The sequence below is a fragment of the Pristiophorus japonicus genome, chromosome 5 (genome assembly GCF_044704955.1).
Source record: "Pristiophorus japonicus isolate sPriJap1 chromosome 5, sPriJap1.hap1, whole genome shotgun sequence".
NCBI classification, from domain to species: Eukaryota; Metazoa; Chordata; class Chondrichthyes; family Pristiophoridae; genus Pristiophorus; species Pristiophorus japonicus.
In genome coordinates, this window is record NC_091981.1 from 56,244,915 (window position 1) to 56,266,954 (window position 22,040).

The 22,040-nt window shown below is 42.5% G+C and overlaps 1 protein-coding gene across 1 annotated transcript in view; it reads left to right on the forward strand.

Annotated features, from left to right (window-relative positions):
- The window catches only part of LOC139264349 (probable thiopurine S-methyltransferase), a 77,548-nt gene that overhangs the window by 7,900 nt on the left and 47,608 nt on the right, over positions 1–22,040 (forward strand). The window contains exons 2-4 of the mRNA XM_070880642.1: positions 7,715–7,858; positions 10,325–10,417; positions 16,712–16,844. Coding sequence (XP_070736743.1) covers positions 7,722–7,858; positions 10,325–10,417; positions 16,712–16,844 — 363 coding nt within the window. The 5' untranslated portion in view covers positions 7,715–7,721. The remainder of the gene's footprint in view (positions 1–7,714; positions 7,859–10,324; positions 10,418–16,711; positions 16,845–22,040) is intronic.

Consider the following 22,040-nt stretch of genomic DNA (forward strand, 5'->3'; position numbering starts at 1 on the left):
CGAGTGTGACATTCTCAATTCAAGCACATCCTCTGCCACGGTAGAAAATCTACGGGAAATGTTTGCCCCCATGGTCTACCAGATGTCTTGGTCAGCGACAATGACCCGTGCTTTACAAGCATTGAATTCCATGACTCCATGGCAGGACGGCACCGTTCAAGCCGGCCTCAAACGGCCAGGCGGAATGAGCAGTGCAGATAATCAAACAGGGGATGCTCAGAATCCAAGGGAGTTCTCTACAAAGCCGCTTATCACGCCTCCTGTTGGCCAATAGATCCCGACCACACTCGCTCACAGGGGTTCCACCCGCAGAGCTGCTAATGAAAAGGACGCTCAAAACCAGGTTATCCCTTATACACCCCACCATGAAAGAAATTGTTGAAAGCAGGCGCCGGTCACAATGTGACTACCATGACGGGACTGCGAGGGCGCGATGTATTGATGTCAATGACCCTGTCTTTGTCCTCAACTACGCTGCAGGGCCCAAATGACTCGCAGGCACTGTGATTGCCAAAGAGGGGAATAGAATTCTGGTAGTTAAACTTACCAATGGACAAATCTACCGCAAACACATAGGTCAACAAAAAGGAGGTTCAGCAACCCCATAGAAGAAGCAGAGGAAGAACACAATGTCGTGTTCACTCCACCACAGGTGACCGAACACCGGAACCAAGTGAAGGAGAGCCCAGTCACTCTGGGCAGTCCGGACAGGCCTGAGGCACCGCAAACAGCAGACACTCAGGTCAGCGCCCAACAACCGGAGTCCAACTCAGGCGCTCTACAAGGGAGCGTAAACCACCAGAGAGACTTAACCTGTGATCCCAATAAGACTTTTTGGGGGGGAGGTGATGTCATGTCATGTATTCTACTGTCATTGTAATCCATGTATAAACTGACCTAAGTTGTACACTGAGAACACTGACCACTAGGTGGTGAACTTGTGGGAGACACTCCTAACCTGGACTTTCAGCTATAAAAGGGGAATCTCCACCCACCTTCTCCACTTCAGTGCTGGCGAATAAGTGACAGTGACCTTCTCTCAAGTATGGGCCTCGTGTGCATTTATACTGAATAGTAAGGACATATTAATATTGTTTCTATGATTCTCTGAATCGTGCAAAGGGATCTTTTACATCCACCTGGACAGTCTGATGAGCCATGTAGAAGTGTTTCCTAATTTTTCTCCTGTATGGTCTGGCTCTGATTGTAAGGTTATGTCCTCTTGTCCTAGACTCCCCCACTAGAGGAAAATGTTTCCCTTTATCTACCCTATCAATTCATTTCAAAATCCGAAAAACCTCAATCAAATCCAGGGGATACAAGCCTAATTTATGTAATCTCTCCTCATAATCTAACCCTTGGAACCTTGGTAACAGTCTGATAAATCTGCGCTGTACTCTTTCCAAGGCCAGTCTATCCTTTCTAACGTGTGGTCTAATCAGGGCTTTGTATAGCTGGAGCAAAACTTCCTCCCCTTTATATTCTAGCCCTCCAGTTATAAAGGCTAACATTTCATTAGCCGTTTTGATTATTTTTTGTACCTAACTGGTACATTTCAGTGATCTGTGTACACGGACCCCGAAATCTCTTTGGACTGCCGCTGTTCCAACTTTATTTTTTAAATGGTAAAAATCAGATCTATCCTTCTTAGGTCCAAAAATGGATCACCTCACACTTAGCTGCAGTGAAATCCATCTGCCACAATTTTACCCATTCACTTAATCTATCAGTGTCTCTTTGCAAATGTATGCTCCCGTCTAAACTACATACTTTGCCACCAATCTTTGCATCATTGGCAAACTTGGATATGTGGCTCTCTATATTATTTTATCTAAGTCATTAATAAATATAGCGAATAGATCAGGGCCCAGCACAGTTCCTTGTGGGACACCTCTACTTATTTCCTTTCAATATGAATGCATACCCAATATCCCCACTCTTTCAATCAGGTCAATAATTCCATGAGCTTCAATTGCAGTCTTTAATGTGGAACCTTTTCAAATACTTTCTGGAAGTCCTTATAAGCTACATCCATTGAAATTCCCCTGTCTACCACTTTAGATATTTCCTTAAAACCTCAATTAGGTTTGTTAGACATAGAGGGGGAAAAAAAGAAATATTTGCATTTATATAGCGCCTTTTATCATATCAAAATGTCCCAAAGCACTTTACAGCCAATGGAGTAATTTTAAAGTGTTGTCACTGTTGTAATGTAGGAAACGTGGCAGCCAATTTGCACACAGTAAGATCCCACAAACAACAATGTGATAATGACTAGATAATCTGTTTTAGATGTTGGTTGGACCAGGATACCAGGGAGAACTCCCCTGTTCTTCTTTGAAATAGTGCCATGGGATATCCACCTGAGAGAGCAGATGGGGACCCGGTCCGAAAGACGGCACCTCCGATAGTGCAGCACTCTCTTAGTACTGCACTGGTGTGTCAGCCTAGATTATGTGGGCATTCTCTGGGTGAACCCACAACCTTCTGACTCATCGGTGAGAGTGCTACCAACTGAGCCACATCTGACACTACTCTTTACAAATCAATGTTGGCTCTCTCTAATCAGCTCACATTTCTCAAAGTGCTCAGTCACTCTGTTCCTAATTATAGATTCCAATAACTTTCCCACAGCAGATATTAGATTAACAGATCTATAATTTACTGGTCTCTCTCTCTCTCTCTCTCTCTCTCAATTAATGGAATTACATTTGAAATTTCAAATCTAAAATAACAATTCCTGAATCAAGAGAGCTTTGGAAGATTATGGCTAAGTCATCAGAATTTCCTCACTTTCTTTAAATCCCTGGATGGAACCCATCAGGTCCTGAGGATTTGTCAGTCTTTAGTGCCATTATTTTTCCTCCTGGATCCAGCAGTCATCACCTTTCCTTAGCTGGCAGGTTTCACGAGGCCTGCATCGATATAGGTAAAAAAACGGGATGAGGTCCTACAAGATGAATTTAGGGATCTAGGAGCTAAATTTAAAAAGTAGGACCTCAAAAGTAGTAATCCCAGGATTGCTACCAGTGCGACGTGCTAGTCAGAATAGGAATCGCAGGATAGCTCAGATTAATACGTGGCTTTAGGAGTGGTGCAAAAGGGAGGGATTCAAATTCCTGGGACATTGGAACCAGTTCTGGGGGAGGTGCGACCAGTACAAACCGGCTTCGCTAAGGAAAAAACAAATAACTTTCCAAATGTAATAGGGGACAGTGGATCTAGTGAGAAGGAGGAACTGAAGGATATCCTTATTAGGCGGGAAATTGTGTTCGGGGAAATTAATGGGATTGAAGGCCGATAGTCTGCATCCCAGAGTACTTAAGGAAGTGGCCCTAGAAACAGTGGATGCATTGGTGATTATTTTCCAACAGTCTATCGACTCTGGATCAGTTCCTAATGTAACACCACTTTTTTAAAAAGGAGGGAGAGAAAACTGGTAATTATAGACCGGTTAGCCTGACATCAGTAGTGGGGAAAATGTTGGAATCAATTATTAAGGATGCAGCGCATTTGGAAAGCAGTGACAGGATCGGTCCAAGTCAGCATGCATTTATGAAAGGGAAATCATGCTTGACGAATCTTCTGGAATTCTTTAAGGATGTAACTAGCAGAGTGGACAAGGGAGAACCAGTGGATGTGGTATATTTGGACTTTCAAAAGGCTTTTGACAAGGTCCCGCACAAGAGATTGGTGTGCAAAATCAAAGCGCATGGTATTGGGGGTAATGTACTGACGTGGATAGAGAACTTGTTGGCAGACAAGAAGCAGCGAGTCGGGATAAACGGGTCCTTTTCAGAATGGCAGGCAGTGACTAGTGGAATGCTGCAGGACTCAGTGCTGGGACCCCAGCTCTTTACAATATACATTAACGATTTAGATGAAGGAATTGAGTGTAATATCTCCAAGTTTGCAGAAGACACTAAACTGGGTGGCGGTGTGAGCTGTGAGGGGGACGCTAAGAGGCTGCAGGGTGACTTGGACAGGTTAGGTGAGTGGGCAAATGCATGGCAGATGCAGTATAATGTGGATAAATGTGAGGTTATCCATTTTGGTGGCAAAAACACGAAGGCAGAATATTATTTGAATGGTGGCAGATTAGGAAAAGGGGAGGTGCAACGAAACCTGGGTGTCATGGTATATCAGTCCTTGAAAATCGGCATCCTGGTACAGCAGGCGGTGAAGAAGGCAAATAGTATGTTGGCCTTCATAGCTAGGGGATTTGAGTATAGGAGCAGGGAGGTCTTATTGCAGTTGTACAGGGCCTTAGTGAGGCCTCACCTGGAATATTGTGTTCAGTTTTGGTCTCCTAATCTGAGGAAGGATGTTCTTGTTATTGAGGGAGTGCAGCGAAGGTTCACCAGACTGATTCCAGGGATCGCTGGACTGTCATATGAGGAGAGACTGGATCAACTGGGCCTTTATACACTGGAGTTTAGAAGGATGAGAGGGGATCTCATAGAAACGTATAAGATTCTGATGGGACTGGACAGATTATACGTGGGAAGAATGTTCCCGATGTTGGGGAAGTCCAGAACCAGGGGACATAGTCTTAGGATAAGGGTAGGCCATTTAGGACTGAGATGAGGAGAAACTTCTTCACTCAGAGTTGTTAACCTGTAGAATTCCCTGCCGGAGAGAGTTGTTGATGCCAGTTCATTGGATATATTCAAGAGGGAGTTAAATATAGCCCTTATGGCTAAGGGGATCAAGGGGTATGGAGAGAAAGCAGGAAAGGGGTACTGAGGGAATGATCAGCCATGATCTTATTGAATGGCGGTGCAGGCTCGAAGAGCCAAATGGCTTACTCCAAACCTAGTTTCTATGTTTCTATGCAAAACCCAACCAGCCACTATTAAATTTAAAATGATGGTTTAAATCTGAGGCACGCCAGCCTCATTATAATATGGACAACCAGCCTCCTGGAATGGGTTGGCTGCCTGCCCCTTGTCCCACCTCCTGTTATAAGCGGATATGGATGGATTGGAGGCAGGTTCTGGTCAGGATTCAGATTTTTAACACTTTAACTTCCCACCTGACCTAAACCCACCTGTTTTTTGGGGTTAAAATTCCCCCCAAAGTAATTATTGAACAAATCAGCCATTTCCTTATTTTCATTTGCAGTATTATCTGCAACTGTTTTTTTAAAGGGACCACAATACCCTTGCCTATGCTTTTTCTTCTAATATAATAATAAAGACTTTTTGTGTTCATCTTGATATCACTCATAAGTTTAATTTCGTATTTCTTTTTTGCAGCTCTTATTATCTTTCTTTGTCTTGCTTTTGTTCTTTATATCTATCCCAGTCTCCTGGATCTACACTATTGTATGCTCTTTCCTTTAGTTTTATATTCTCTCTCACCTCTTCTTTTGTTTACCATGGCTGTTTTATTTGCTAAGTAGAGCTGTTGCCCCTTGGGGCTATATACTGGTCCTGTATTAAACTAAATTATTTTATGAACACCTCCTGCTGTACATCTGTAGCTTTACCTGCTAACAGTTTTGACCAATTTTCTATCATTAGTCTCTGTCTAATCCCATTAATGTTAGTCTTACTAAAATCTAGAATCTTAAGTGTGTTAAATTTCTCTTTTTCTAACCTAACATTGAATTCAATCATATGATGATTATTTAGATAAATGTTTCCTTTCTGTTAGATTATTAACTAAGTCTGGCTCATTACTCATTATTAAATCTAATATTGCCTGCCCTCTTGTTGGTTTGAGAACATATTGCTCTAGAAAGCTAACTTGAATGCACTCAAGAAATTCGCTACCTTCCTGACAGGTGCGAATCTGCTCTTCCCAATCGATATGAAAATTAAAGTCTTCCATTAAAAGAACTCCAAGCCTCTCTTCAGTTACGAGAGAGATGAGGGAAGCTGGGATTGTTTTCCTTAGAGCAGAGAAGGCTAAGGGGGGGATTTAATTATGAGGAGTTTTGATAGAGTAAATAAGGAGAAACGGTTTCCACTCGCAGGAGCACACTTATTGAAAAAGAATCAAGGTGGAGATGAAAATATGTTTATGCAGTGAGTGGTTCTGATCTGGAATGGATTGCTTGATGGGGTGGTGGAAGCAAATTCAATAGTCATTTTTAAAAAGGAATTGGAAGCATACTTGAAAAGGAAAACATTCTAGGGTTATTGCAAAAGAGCAGTGGAGTGGGTCTAATTGGATAGCTCTTTCAAAGAGCCAGCATAAGCACGATGGGCCAAATGGCCTCCTGTTCTGTGTGTTTCTAAGAAATTCTGGCGTGGGGCCTGAATCTATGACCTCCTAACTCAAAGGTGATCGCACTACAGCAGAATTCAAGGCTGACACGCATTAAGTGCTTGCTCTTGTACTGATCACCTTAATTACATCTTAATTATACAGAAGTTACAATTTGGAAACAGGCCAAACAGTCCATGTTGGTGTTTATCCTCTGCACAAGCTATCATCCTAAATTCCAAGAACCCATCCTGTTCCCAGATCTCTTTATTCCCCTTTCCATCAACCAATTATCTAACCTATTCTGAAATGTTGACATGGTCTGTGTTTCAGTCATTATGTCTAGTAGTGCATTCCGCATTCTCACACCTATCTGTGTTGAAGGAGACCTCTCACTAAATCTCCCCTTTCCTATGATAATTGGATGCTGTTCTCCTCACTTTATTTGTTACCTGTTTTTTTTTCCCGTTCAGTTCCTTTCTTTGTTTCCTCTTTTTTCTTTCATCCCTGCTGTGCATAGTATTACCTATTCGCCCAGATTGATCTTAAGGATAACTTGATATCTAAATGTTCAGATGTTGACTGCTTATTGCTATTTATTACGAGTTTAACCATTTCCTCTTTGGATTTCTCAATTGTTTATTTGTCGTGATTGGCTTGGTAGCATCTGTATTTGTTACTGTTTATAAATACAGTCTTTAAAAAAAAAAATAGACTGATCGCAAGAATAATTTCCACAATATTTGGGTGAATATATTCCAAATACTATACTGTACCTACAGTAGGAGTTTGACAGGAATTGATAGGGTACATAGGTAGAAACCTTTTTCGCTGGTGGGGGAATCTAGGACAAGGGGACATAACCTTAAAATAAAACCCAGGCAATTCAGGAGAGAGGTTAGGAAAAACTTTTTCATGCAAAGTATGGTAGAAGTGTGGAACACACGCCCACAAAAGGCAGTAAATGCTTGCTCAATAAATAACTTTAAATCTGAGATCAATAGATGTTTGCTTGACAAGGGTATAAAAGGATACGGAGCCAAAGCAGGTGGATGGAGTTGAGATACAGATCAGCCACGATCCCAATGAATGACGGAACAGGCTCGAGGGACTGAATTGCCTATTTGTATAATTAGGATGTATTTATCATCTTGAAACAGGTCCTCATGTTTTATAAACTAATAGCATTATGTAACAGGGGCGACAGCACTATAATATTGCATGATTTTCTTTTGTAGTGCACTGGGTCTTCAGTCCAGTGTGTGTATTAAATCAGCATTTTCTAGAGGTAGGAGATCCTGCATTAAAATTACAGTCTCCTATTTTAAAATTTAACCTTTGTTTTTTCAACGACTGCCATAACTGAAATTCTACACCAATCTCCAGAGAAAAATTTATTTACTGAGAGTTAGTGACTTGAAGCATGCAAGGCTGTGATTTGATTTGCTGGGTGCTCTTGGTGCATTGTACACACATCATGTCATAGTGTACATTTTCACAGATCAGTTATGGCTACTGAAGGAGATGTAGATGGAAAGACGTCAAACCGGTTTGAAAGAAAGAAACCAGCTGACCTGACTCTGGAACACTGGATCACAAGTTGGGAAAAGCAACAAATTCAATTTCACCTGGATGAAGTACATGAGTGAGTAGTACATTCCTGTTTTGCTTCAAGCCTCTGGCAGTCTCGTGGGTGCAATCACATCGGTGCCACATTGTCTGCATCAAATCTTCTCGGGGAATAGAAGATCATTGGGGCCCTTCTACCTGTCAGGATAACCAAATAAAGCCTCTCGGTAATCAAGCCATTCACCACTAACTACAAACACTTACCAATGCAGGGAAAATCAACAATGTTATAACACAAATCCTTTTCAGTACAAACTCTTCTCAAAGGTTTCAGACCAGTGCTAACCCGACCCAGTGGACATTCGATGGGGGATGTTTCCCAACTGCCAACTGCCCATTTCTCGTGTGAAAAACATGCAGCTGATAGTTGAAAATCAGGCAGGGGCAGGGAAGAAGAGGCATCTCAGCCACTCCTTGGATGGCCAAGCTTCCCCTTCCCTCCCCCAGGTTTGACCTGCCAGCCACTCAGCCCAAGGGCCAGCTATTTTCCTCCCCTCTCACAACCAGCTAACTGCTTGTTTGATAGCCATAGCTCGCCCGCTAAATTCAAATGAGGCCCAAGCTTGGAAATAGTTTGGTCTTTACAACAAAGCCATTCCATTGATTTTGCACTTGTTTCAGACAGAGATTGAATAATCCATAAATTTAAGGGGGCGGTGGGGGGGCGGCGGAGTTTCCATTTTATTTCTGCTAGTTTTGCACCCATATTCTAGTCGAATCAGCTGAAACAGCGCTAAAGATCGGGGAATTTAAAACGTAGGTGAGTTATTCCCAAAACTACTTGCGCTTATGTTTTCCACAATCTTTTACACTGTTTCATGAAACAATCAGGCTCCACCTGCAGAACTGGCCATTTCAGCTGTATTAATAAAACTACACCAAGTTACCACTCTTCAATACATCAAGGACTACTTTATTAATGGGAAAAAAGAAACAATTACACTGTCCTAGGCTGCCCGATTGCGCTGGTTCATGGAAGATTTTAAGTTTGTGATGATGCAAATGAATTTTAGCAGAAAGTGGCCAAAAAGGGCGTAGGTGGCTGGTAACGCCCCCTTTTGAAAAAAATAAAATTAAACTAAAAAAAATCCTAACTAACTCACTTACCCTGGTGCAAATTGTGCAAAATGTGGATTTTTAAGATACTCCAGAAAAATCAAGTTGCTCCAAAAAAAACCAGCAACTCCTGGCCAATTTTGAGCCCATTAAGCCGAACCTAACCAGCACAATTTCAAGCATATTTTGACGCAATTTCCTGATTGCACCCAAAGTGGAAACTCTACCCCAGGATCCTTAGCCTGTGACACCTATTACAGCTCTCATGTAATGTATGTGTGGTAACAACTTGGCACAGTGTATCCTGGATTCGTAACGTGTTACATTCACCAGTTATGTCAATTTAACATAATGAAGACATTTTTTTAAATCTCTTACCTAAAGTAGTATTGTACTTTATTCTTTTGCATTTTCAACTATCAATTATAAATATAAAAATATATCAAATTATTTATATATAGTTTGTTGAAATATATAAATAATATCTCACTTTATTGGATTGCAATTAATTATCATACTTCATTGTTACAAAACCTTCAAATTGCTCAGAACTGGAAAACTGATGTGTTTAATTCAGCTTGTTTGCAGTAAAATGTAAGGATAGCAATGATACGTTAAGCTGATGATATGGGATTGCTTTTGTGACAATTTATAAATTTGATGAAAGTTCCGTGTTGTTTCTTTGACTCACCTGCATTGTGCACTAGAACCAGGCCCTGGTGACCCCCAGTAAAACCTGTCCATCATTCTAATCTACAAATTGGACTGATTTATTTTCAGATCAATCAACATCCCCTGAGATGACTGCACCTCTTTTATAACTAAAGCATGGTTCCAGCCACATATATGTTCAATCACTCTGTGAGAAACATTGTATAACATAAAGAATGAAATCAGCCACAATAAAACAGACATCCTTGTAGGGGAAAAATATTTCTGGTTTTTGGTTCTTCGTATTTTTGTTTTACAGTTTGGCAATCTCTATTTTTACCTCATTAATGTTTGTGACTTGAACGTACTTTGCCCCCACTCATCTTCCTTCAATTGAGAAGAATGCCCAACGTCCTTATGACCTTGTATGTCTGACTCAAGATGCTGTCGCATAAGTTTTTAAGATTTTAAAAGTTTATAAAATGCAAAGGTGTTCAAAAATTAAATGAGCTATTTTTAATATAAAATTTCAGTTTATCCAGGAAGACATGCCCTTGAATCCACAATTTAACAGAGAGGGGAGCAGGGTGAGGGAGAAACAACTTGGAAGGAATGTGTACAATTTAAAATGTGCTGCCTATGGGTGATGTAAAAAAATTAAGGATGTGCTTCAATTCCACAGTACGGTATAAATTTTAAAATTATATTGTGGGGGCTGCTGAGTTGATTGTAACTGTCTAATATTTATTCATTTTTAACTGCTCTTTATCTGCAGAATGTTGAAGAAACACCTGAATGTTATGTTAAATGGGAGAAAGCAAATCCGTATTTTTTTCCCACTTTGTGGAAAGGCATTGGATATGAAATGGTAAGTAAATTGCTGATGGAGACTGACATTTTAAAACATTTGTACGATTGGTCACACTTTAAAAAAATTCTCCTAGTATTTCAGTACTCTTAATCAACAATTGGGTCTCAGAACTGCAATCTTGCTGGAGCAGCCGTTCCCTGGGTGTTTAATTTGTCAGCACCATTTGAGGTTTTGATTGAAATTTATGATTTGCCATTTTCTGCTCTGTGTGTGTGTGTACACAAGTTAATTTTTTTTTAAAATATGGTCAAAACAAAGTCATATGAACATATTAAGTATTCATGCACCAATATTTGCCAAGCATAATTTTGATGACACGGTGATTATAAGGAATAGTAAGTGTGGTTTTAATAGCAATAGCTTGTGACTTGCACTGGAATTCCTGAAAGTCGCAGTCAAATCAATCATTGAAACTTATTTAGTTGATCAAACTTACTGGGATTTTTAGGAAATCTTTGATCAGATCTTTTTGGGTTTTTGAAGTAGATAAAGATGATGGAATAATATCAGATTACAAACTGGTGGGAAGTAATGATGAGTTAACAGTGCTTTGCTATGGGATAGATCCCCTGCTGTTCGTACTATGGGTGAGTGTATTCTCAATTTACGGTAATGCTCATTGATCCATGAAATATTAAACATGCACAATAGCCAGATGTTAGGCTGAAAGTTTTTAATTTCATTTTAAGACTACTATCTGAACATTTATCAGCAATTTTTGTTCTTAATTCAATGACCAAATTTTAACTCTTGCACTTCTCAAAATTTGATTGCCGTGTCAGCTGTGGCTCAGTGGGTAACACACTCTCCCCTGAGTCAGAAGGTTGTGGGTTTAAGTCCCACTCCAGGGAGTTGAGCATATAAATCTAGGCTGACCCTCCAGTGCAGAGGGAGTGCTGCACTGTCAGAGGTGCCGTCTTTCAGATGAGACATTAAACCGAAGCCCTGTCGGCACTCTCCGGTGGATGTAAAAGATCCCATGGCACTATTTCAAAGGAGAGCAGGGGAGTTATCCCCGATGTCCTGGCCAATATTTAGCCCTCAAACAACACAACAAAAAATCAGATTATCTGGTCATTATCACATTGCTGTTTATGGGAGCTTGTTGTGTGCAAGTTGGCTGCTGCGTTTCCCACATTCCAATAGTGACTACACTCCAAAAGTACTTCATTGACTGTAAAGTGCTTTGAGAAGTTCGGTGTTTGTGAAAGGCACTATATAAATCCAAATCTTTCTTTCTTTCAAGATGTCATGTTATGGTTGAGTGTTAGAATATTCAGTGCACATCCCACACATGTTACAATTAACAGAAGTGTGTTATGATAAACTTAAAAAAAAGTTATTTAAAAAATTGCCATATTGTATTACTTGTTGACAGCAAATTAACATCTGATTAAATTTAAAGTCCTCATTCTAGTCTTAAAATCCCCTGATGGCCTTGCTACACCCTACCTCTGTAACCTCCTCCAGACTCGCTTTCCCTCCCATACCCTTCAATCTTCTAACTCTGGCACCCCGTCCACCCATTCTCAACCCTCTCCCATGGCTTGCCATTTCGTTCATCTCACTATTTCCTTATGAAGGGCATTGCACTTTGAAAGCACTATTAAATGCAAGTTGTTGTTGTTGATGGCTGCTAAACCTGCATGGAATGCTCAACTGAAGCTTCTGCCATTAGGACAGAAAAATGGAACCCTGTAGCCTCTATCTGGTCACAATATCTAATATCACAAGCTTAAAGTACTGCACTTTATTAAATTTATTCAGTGAGTGCACTTCAGACTCATGGGCCTGAAATTCATCGATGTACTGCCCACTTACCATCCGCTTACTGCCGAAAAATACAAGTTTTATCAAAAAACAGGTACATGCCACCCAGCAGAAGTTTGATGAGTGACACCACCGGGCGATATGCACACCGCCCACCCATTTAGAACCGCCACATACCGCCCGAAAGTGCAAGTTTCATGACATAACGCCGGAACTGCTTACTGTCCTGGAGACGGTGCTTTTAAGTGGATCTTAAGTGGGTGGTATGGACACAGCTGACAGGTTTGTTTGATATTACACAGATCTTTATAGTTCTCCACAGTTTGATGGATTTTTAAATGGTTTATAGTATTTTCTAGTATTCAGCAATAATATGGTCTAATAAAGCCTTATTTACTCCCTTATTAATGAACTATAATAAAAATTTCATTAGTCTCTTTCTCTTCTCCCCCCCCCCCCCCCATTCCAGTCTCTGCCCCCATTAGTCTCTCCCAACCCAGTCTATCTTTTTCCCCCATCTCTCTCACCCCCAGTCCCTCTCCCCCACCCCCTCAGTCTCTGCCCCCCCCCCAGACTTTCTCACCCCACAGTGATCTCTCTCCTCCCCCCCTCCCCCCACAATAGCGATCTCTCCCGTCACAATAGTGATCTCTCCCGCCACAACAGTGATCTCTTCCCCCCCCCCCCCCCCCCCCCCACAGCGACCCCTTCCCTCCCCCCCCCCCCCCCCGCAGAGTGATTTCCGGTCAGCAGTCTCTGAGTCTCTGGCCTCTCGTCGGTGCTTCTCGGGGGGGGGCGGACCTTGACAGCCGCGTGTGCGTACACACAACTCGGGAGCCGAAGATTCCTGAGTCGAAAAGCCTCCTCTGCCGTCCACCGCCCGCTGCACTCCGCTCCCGCTACCGCCGAGAAAAGCGGGATGAATCTCCCGCCCACTCGGCTCCAGCAGTACAATCCCCTCATCTCCGGAATCAACTTAGTGAACCTTTTCTGAACATCCTCCAATGCAAGTATATCCTTCCTTAAATATGGAGACCAAAACTGTACGCAGTAGTCTAGGTGTGGCCTCGCCAATACCCTGTGCAGTTGTTGCAGGACTTCTCTGCTTTTATACTCCATCACCCCCTTGCAATAAAGGCCAACATTCCATTTGCCTTCCTGATTACTTGCATATTTGTATCTGCATACTAACTTTTTGTGTTTCATGTACAAGGACCCCCAGGTCCCTCTGTACTGCAGCACTTTGCAATTTTTCTCCATTTAAATTATAATTTGTTTTTTGTGTTTTTTTCCTGCCAACGTGGATGACCTCACATTTTCCCACATTATACTCCATCTGCCAAATTTTTGCCCACTCACTTAGCCTGTCTATATCCCTTTGCAAATATTTTGTGTCCTCCTCACAATTTGCTTTCCCATCCAGAGAATAGTATTTTTGCAATCCAGAACGATCCTGGAATAGTGAGCAGTTTTTGTAGGCAAGAGTAAGAACCAGTGTGTTATGTATTCGAGCCAGATCTGGCGGTGAATGGCTAAACCAGTTGTCCGCCACATCCATTCAAGTCTGCGCCCTTTTGACTTGAGGGAGCGAAGATGAGGGCTGTACCACGGACTCCCAGGCCGCCTGCAATTTCTGTGGTCTGGAAGAGTCTGTGCTACATGTTTATGTGGAGTGTGTCAAGTTGCAGCCCCTGTTCCAATATTTGAAGGTGCTGCTCTTCAAATTCTGGTTGCACTTCAGTCCCACGCTCCTGATCTATGGGCACCCTGTGCGGAGGGGAGCGGGCAGGTCGGAAGGCCTCCTCGTAGGACTGCTCCTGGGCATGGCCAAGGTGGCCATTAACCGGTCCAGGCAGCAGGCAGTCGTTCAGCCCTACTGCCTGCCTCTCTTATGTGATTAAGTTCGAGCCAGGGAGATGGAGCACGCGTTGTCGACCGGTATGCTCGCGGCCTTCCGCGAGAGGTGGCCGCCAGAGGGACAGGAGTGCATCATCACCCCCGGCAACCAAATTTTAATTTGACTGTTTAATGCCCAAAATTTACTTTGTTAATTTGTTGGTTAAGGGGCACTTGATTTATAGTTTTATTTAAAATAGTTGTACCGGGGGAACGGTAAGGGTGGGAGAGAGTAATCATTTTAATAGGGACTAGGGCATCAAAGGTGGTAGTGATTAAGCAAATCGGTGGCTGAAGAAATGTCATTGTTAAAAGAGGGCCAAAAGTTGGACTGTTTTGAGTTGATATGTGGAGTTGTAATAGAATTTGGAGAGAGTTTTTTCCAAGGGCGGATGCAGAAGGAAGTAGGTTTGGATTGAGGAAGGGGAATGTGGATCGAGAGCGATACAAGGAAATGGTCAGAGATGGCTTTATCTTTCATTTATACGGTTGGAAAAGCGAGGCCATGAGAGATTGCAAGGTCAAGAGGGTGGCCATGAATATGGGTTGAGGAATTTACATGGAAGGAGAGGTTAAGGGAGGGCAGGAGGGTGTGGGATTGCAAGCCTGCATTTCTGAAACGCTTTGCTTTGGCGCGGTCTGGAGATATCGAAAGGGTTAAAAGTTGGAAGATTGAAGTATGGATTAAAACAGGCTGCTAGATGATATGGAGCCATTTAGCCATTGAAATGAGTAGCTGGTCATTTGTCTGTATGTTAAGTATTTGAGTGTACCTTTGTTACTATGATCTGGTTTGTATTTTAGCAGTTAGTCATGATTTCAGGACAATGCCATTTTGATTCCCGGGATGGTGGGACTGACCTATCAAGAAAGACTGGATCAACTGGGCTTGTATTCACTGGAGTTCAGAAGAGTGAGAGGGGACCTCATAGAAACGTTTAAAATTCTGACGGGTTTGGACAGGTTGGATGCAGGAAGAATGTTCCCAATGTTGGGGAAGTCCAGAACCAGGGGTCACAGTCTAAGGATAAGGGGTAAGCCATTTAGGACCGAGATGAGGAGAAACTTCTTCACCCAGAGAGTGGTGAACCTGTGGAATTCTCTACCACAGGAAGTAGTTGAGGCCAATTCACTAAATATATTCAAAAGGGAGTTAGATGAAGTCCTTACTACTCGGGGGATCAAGGGGTATGGCGTGAAAGCAGGAAGTGGGTACTGAAGTTTCATGTTCAGCCATGAACTCATTGAATGGCGGTGCAGGCTAGAAGGGCTGAATGGCCTGCTCCTGCACCTATTTTCTATGTTTCTATGTTTCTATGATTCTACGTCGTCTGCATGTTAATTGTCTAAATGTACTATACAAAGTTCAAAGGCATTTTTGGGATAAAGATGAGAGTTTGACACACGCACATTGGACACTGGACATTGGAAAGGTGTGTGCCTCACAAGTAGCCATTGGAAATTGGAACAAGCAGAAAGTTGGCTTGTGAAGTGTTTGTGTCTCAATAGCTTTCATACTTGGTTTGTATAGTATGAATGTCTAAATAAAAGACCTGATCCTGCCATTTACGACAACTGTGTGCGTGTGCGTGTAATTCAACGTTTAAAGCAACGAAGTGAAAAGAGCAAGAAAGCTGTACAACAGAGGGTAGTGAATTCAGAGGAGAGGGAACAAAATGAGTTGAAATGGAGGTTGAAATCACCAAGGATGTGATGTCGCTCGGTGCAAAGGCTGAGGCAGAAAGCAGTGAGGATATATCCGTGATAAAATTTTTATCATGTTTGGGTGGGCGGTAGAGAACGAGAATTTTGAATGAGGTTGGAGGGGTGGAATAAGGCGAAATGTTCAAAAGATGAGAAAGTGCCGGAGGAGTAAGGGGACAGACCAAGGTATGATTTAGTAATGAGACCTATACCCCCACCATGAAGGTCTGGGGTATTGGTAGGTGAGTGATGACCGTGTGGTGTATTGAGCAGTGCCTGAGGCTCGTGGTGCAGTTGGTAGGATATAGCATTTGTAAATGCATTCACTGAGCTTGACCACTTATGTGAGGTCATTGAACTTTCGGCACTGCATCCAGGTCCTCGGGGCTTGACTCCTGGTCATTAACCTCAACGGGTATTTGCATCCACTGCCTTTTGAGCATGTGGCTAGAGGGCCCCCTGCAGATACAGGACACCTCCCCTACTTTCCACCTCCTCCAACAAGGCCTCCAGTGCAGCATCCAAAAATCTTGGAACCTACTCTCTCCCTTTTTGTGCCATTCTTCTGTTTCCCAGGTCAGATTCCTGCTCCAGCCACAATGCACTGCCCCTTTAAGAGGTACAGGCTAGCTTTAAGCAGAGCAGGCTAGCTTTAACTGGTGCTAGCCTCACGATATTGGCTCCCTCCTGATGCATTCAGCCAATGAACAGTGTGGTTAGTGCAGGCTGGACGCTGAAATCATTTAAATGAGCAGGCAACACAAAGTTGGCATGTTGCCTGCATTGCACTCAACCCACACAGGTTAATTGCGCATCGCGATTCGGGGGCTGTCCAAGTTAGCCCCTGTATTTCAGTTGAGTTTTAAGATTCACTTTTCTATAAAGGGTTATGTCTCTTTTCATTTGGTCTGTTAACTGTAGGCTTGCTGACCAGGGGCACACAATTGTTGGTGTGGAAATATCTGAAATCGCAATAAAACAATTTTTCACGGAACAGAATCTGTCCTACTCTCAGGAGCCTGTACCAGGAATGCCAGGTGCTGATCTATTTAAGGTAAAGTGGTAATAATTGTTTGTTGCCAGTCTATTAACATTCGTGATTTTTACACTGAAGATTAATAATGTCATGTGGCTAGAAATTTGCTTGATACATTAAATTCATCCCACAGCCAAATTCATTTTGGGTATGTGATTTTTCTTGTAAAGCATGTGGAAATTTCCAGACATTGTTTCTTTAATGAATGTTTTCCAAACCCAGCTAATTCAGAACACCATAAATAGCTGGTCTAACCCGTGTCATCCAGTTTCTTAGTTTCACATTTAAAGATATTCATTTAAAGAAACAAAAATAATGGGATACTAGTTAGCTGATTATAGTGAAACTTCAGGAGCACCTCACTTTATCTCTTATTTAAATCAATGCTCCGACGACCCCACTAGCTTCAAGAATTGCCAGGGCTTCCACTCTAGTAATCTGCATCTCATGTGTGATCAACATATAATTTTGAACACCTCTGTCAGATCTCTTCACTTTTCTGTTCTCATGAAGTTGGCCCCAGTTTCTCTAATCTCTCCTCGTAACTAAAGCTTTTCATCCCTGGTATCATTTAGTAAATATTGTCTCTCCAAATCACTGTCCAATTCCCTGTTACATTTAATCAGACTCAATCACCTCCCTGGTCAGTCCATTCCAAGCATTCACTATTCTTTATGTGCAATAGTTAGAACTAATCTGCTTAATCACCTTTCCTCTTCTGAGCTTCAACCCATGCCACTTGTCATTGTCAGAGCCATGCCAAACAGTTTCTTATGGTTTACCTTGTTGATTTTGACTTCAATAAAATCCTCTAAGCCTTCTCTACTGTAGGCAAACTCAGCTTTCGTAGTCTCCCCTTGTACCTCAGGTGCCTGACTCCCAGTATTAGAATTAGATGAAGAGGGGTGAAAGGAGGCTTGTGTGGAGAATAGACCAGTTGGGCCAAATGGCCTGCTTCTGTGCTCCATATCGCATCCTGTGATTTGTGTTTTATTCGGTGTTTCCAAACCCAGAATCCAATTTGCCTTATTCACCTCTGCCACAGACTGTGTAGACAGTTTCATCTGGCTGTCCACCAAATTCCCCAAATCCTTTTCTTGTGCGTTATCCTGTAGACTAACACGATTTAGTTTATATCTCCAATATTTGTTCTCCTTTCTTGTTTGAATCACTTGGCTCTTGTCAAAATGAAATTTAATTTACCATTTCTCATTCCAACTTTCCAACCTATCATGGGAGCAAGAGATGGGTCTCATGGATAAGCTGAAATTGAAGAGGGCACAAGGGAAGATAGGAGAGAACCTAGAGGCTACCATCAAACCAGATAGGTTTTATGTTTCCTTCTCTCCAATCCTTTGGTACAACTCCTGACTAATGATTCCATAAAGATCCCTGCTGGAATATGACCAGTTTCTTTTGCTATTTCCTCAAGTACCCTTGTACGCAGGGCAGTCACACCGCGCCCCCCCCGCCCCCCCCCCCCCCCCCGCACTTGCCCTTTCAGTGCCTTCAATGTTTCTGTAATTTTCTTATCAGCAATTACACATGTAAATTTACAATTTCCTCCTCATTTCCCAGAAAATCAGACCCACTTCCAAGGAAGAGGAGTTTTTGGGTCACAGCTATCCTCTCCAAATCTTGGGTAACACCTTTCCTCATGCTGCAGCAGTGTTGATCAGGACTTCCCTTCAAGTTTTAAGATAGAAAGGGGGGAGACAAATGATAAACTAATCAAATGTAGAGATGATAAAATCCCTGTTCTGGATGGATTGCATCCACGCATAGTAAAAAAGGTTAGGGAAGAGATAACAGAGGCACTATTACATAAACATAAAAAATAATTAGAGAAGGGAATAGTACTATATATAAATAGGGAGATAGAACACACCCAAGAAACAATACAGCAATTAGCTTAATGTCTGTGGTAGGAAAGATAATGGAATTCTTAATCAAAGATATAATAGAAAAACATTGAGAAACTGAAAATATAATAGAGTAGTCCGCACAGATTTCAAAAGGCATGGTCATGCTTGACCAAACTTATTGAATTCTTTAAAGAAGTAAAAGAAAGGGTAGATGAGGGTAATGCAATAGACTTAATGGGCTTAATTTTCCTCACAGCCTTTTTTTGGCGTACTTGAAGAGTTCCGCCTGATTTTTTTGGGGGGGGCCCAAGTACAGCAAAAAAAAATGTTCTAAGTTTCCCCGTTGGATTTGTTCAATTTGGCGTGGCCTAACCTGTCCTTTAGTTTTGGGGATGAAGCCTTGATCGGGCTGCCATGGTAACCAGGGACACAATGCGAACTGAGACTGCAAAGTGAAGCATACAGCCAGCTCCCAACACATTAAAAGAATTGAAAAACACACAACAGCAACTTACCTCCAACCCCGCCCGAGGGGCTTGCCAGTCCGATCCCATTCTCGGTCCCCAGTCTCCCGGCCCGGTCCAGTCCCCAGTCCCCCTCTCATGCTCGCTCTCAGAATGGGACCAGGCAGCCTTCGGGCGGGGTTGGAGGTAAGTAGCTGCTTTGTGTTTTTCAATTCTTTTAGTGTGTCCGGGCACCTGCTGCGCCGATTTCCTTACTTGTGCCAATTTATTTAACTCCCCGCAAGGGTTTTCTGGAGAGGCCACATACGTTGGCCTAAGCAGAACGGGAGTAACTCTCAGCTGGCCAAACTTCCATAAATGACCAGAATTGGCACAGGTGGCTGGTTACGCACCCTTTGACTGAAAAAAAAACTGACCTAAAAAAAATCGTAACTAACTGATTGATTGATTGCAAATTGATTGGGGAAACTCTGCTTTTTCAACTTAGGCCAAAAAGAGCAGCCTGCTCCCAAAAAAAAATGGCGCAAATCACTGGGGAAAATTGAGCTCATTATTTTTAGATTTACAAAAAGGTACCACCTAGTACACATGACTAAGGTCAGAACATGTGGAGTCAGGGGACAAGTAGCAGAATGGATCGCAAGCTGGCTACAAAACAGAAAACAGAGACTAAGTTACTTAGATTGTTAAATGATGGGAAGTGGTGTTCCACAAGGGCTGATGCTGGAACCACTATTGATCACCATTTGCATAAACGATTTGGACTCTGGAATCGGAAGCACAATTTCAAAATTTCTGGATGACACCAAATTGGGGGGTGTAGTTAATACTGAGGCGGATTGTGACAAACTACAGGAAGGCATTAATAAACTAGTAGAATGGGCATGTAATTGGCAAATGAACTTCAATATAGATAAGTGTGAGATAATACATTTAGGTAGGAAGAATAAGGAAGTCACATATTCCTTGGAAGATAGTGTCTAAATGGGGTAGAGAATAGAGTGATCTAGGGATACAGATGCACAGATCACTAAAAGTAGCAACGCTGGTTAATAAAGCCATAAAAAAAATGAATGAAGCACTGGGTTTCATTTCTAGAGGGATAGAATTGAAAAGCAGAGAAGTTATGTTACATTTGTATAGAACCTTGGTTAGACCACACTTGGAGTACTGTGAGAAGTTCAAAGGGGAGAAATTGGTTGCATTTGCGCCTCCCGTTAACGCTCCCGGGGGGCGCTATGCCTTTGCGACTGGGCGCGGCGTTGACATTCAGCGGCAGCGCTATGGCATTGAGCTTGGATCTCCTGCGCCCAGAGATCGTGACGTCATCGGCATGCGCATAGCCCTAGTAGCACCCTGGACCCAAAATTCACTTCCGCCCCCTGCAGCAGCACCGGGCGAAAGCATCGACGGCTTCAGAAGGCGTGGATCAAGCAGCTGGCTGCTACGGGTGGCGCTGATTAAAGGCGAGGTAGCTGAGGTAAGTAAAAACAAAAAAAGTTACCTTCCTTGTTTTTTCACGGGCTCCAGCCCGCGATCGTTCAGCTCGACACTCTGCTTGACTGCCAGGCTGATTGCACGGTTTTGCCACTTCCTTGGTGATCCAGGTAGGTCCCCTTCATATTGCAGAGCCTGCAGTGATGGCCCTTCCCTTTCAGGAAGGGAAGGGCCCTTCAAGCGCGGCAGTGCTGCATATCCCAGTGTGCAGCGCTGCTGAGCTCTTCGCCCTGCCTGCGCTCCAAGAAGGAAGTTGAGTGCTTGATTTTTTTTAAAGTTTAAAATCGTTAGCGCTAACTTTTCAAACTTTTAAAAATTAGCGTCCCAAATGGGGTTGTAGTGAATTTCTCCCCCCTAGTCTCTATTATAAAAAAGATATAGAGGCACTTGAGCAGGTGCAAAAAAGATTTACTAGAATGATATCGGAACTGAAAGGTTATATCGTTCAACAAAGATTGAACAGTCTGGGGCTCATTTATCTAGAAAAGAGTGAGGGGTGACCTGATGAGGTCTTCAAGATTATGAAAGTGTTTGGTAGGGTATACGTAGAGAAGATGTTTCCACTTGTGGGCAAGACCAGAACTAAGGGCCATAAATATAAGATAGTCACTAATAATTCCAATTGGGAATTCAGGAGAAATATCTTTACCCAAAGTCTGTTTAGAATGTGGAATTCGCTACCACAGGGAGTAGATGGGGTGAATAGCATAGATTCATTCAAGGGGAAGCTGGATAAGTACATGTGGGAGAAAGAAAGAAAAGGATATACTGAAGGGGTTAAATGAAGAGGGATGGGAGGAGGCTCGTGTGGAGCATAAACACCGGCATGGATCTGTTGGGCTGAATAACCTGATTCTGCATTGTAAATACTTTGTAACTGTCATGTATTGATGCTTGGGGTCACTAGACACCAGGGAGTGCCACTGTCGGAGGTCATCGGGTCCTGGGGTATTAAAAGAGATGGCGGAAGTTATAGCAGATGCATTCGTTATAATCTACCAAAATTCTCTGGACTCTGGGGAGGTACCAGCGGATTGGAAAGCAGCTAATGTAACGCCTCTGTTTTTTTTTTAAAAAGGGGACAGACAAAAGGCAGGTAACTATAGTTTAACATCTGTAGTGGGGAAAATGCTTGAAACTATCATTAAGGAAGAAATAGCGGGACATCCAGATAGGAATAGTGCAATCAAGCAGATGCAACATGGATTCATGAAGGGGAAATCATGTTTAACTAATTTACTGGAATTCTTTGAGGATATAACGAGCATGGTGGATAGAGGTGTACCGATGGATGTGGTGTATTTAGATTTCCAAAAGACATTTGATAAGGTTACTGCAGAAGATAAAGGTACGCGGAGTCAGAGGAAATGTATTAGCATGGATCAAGA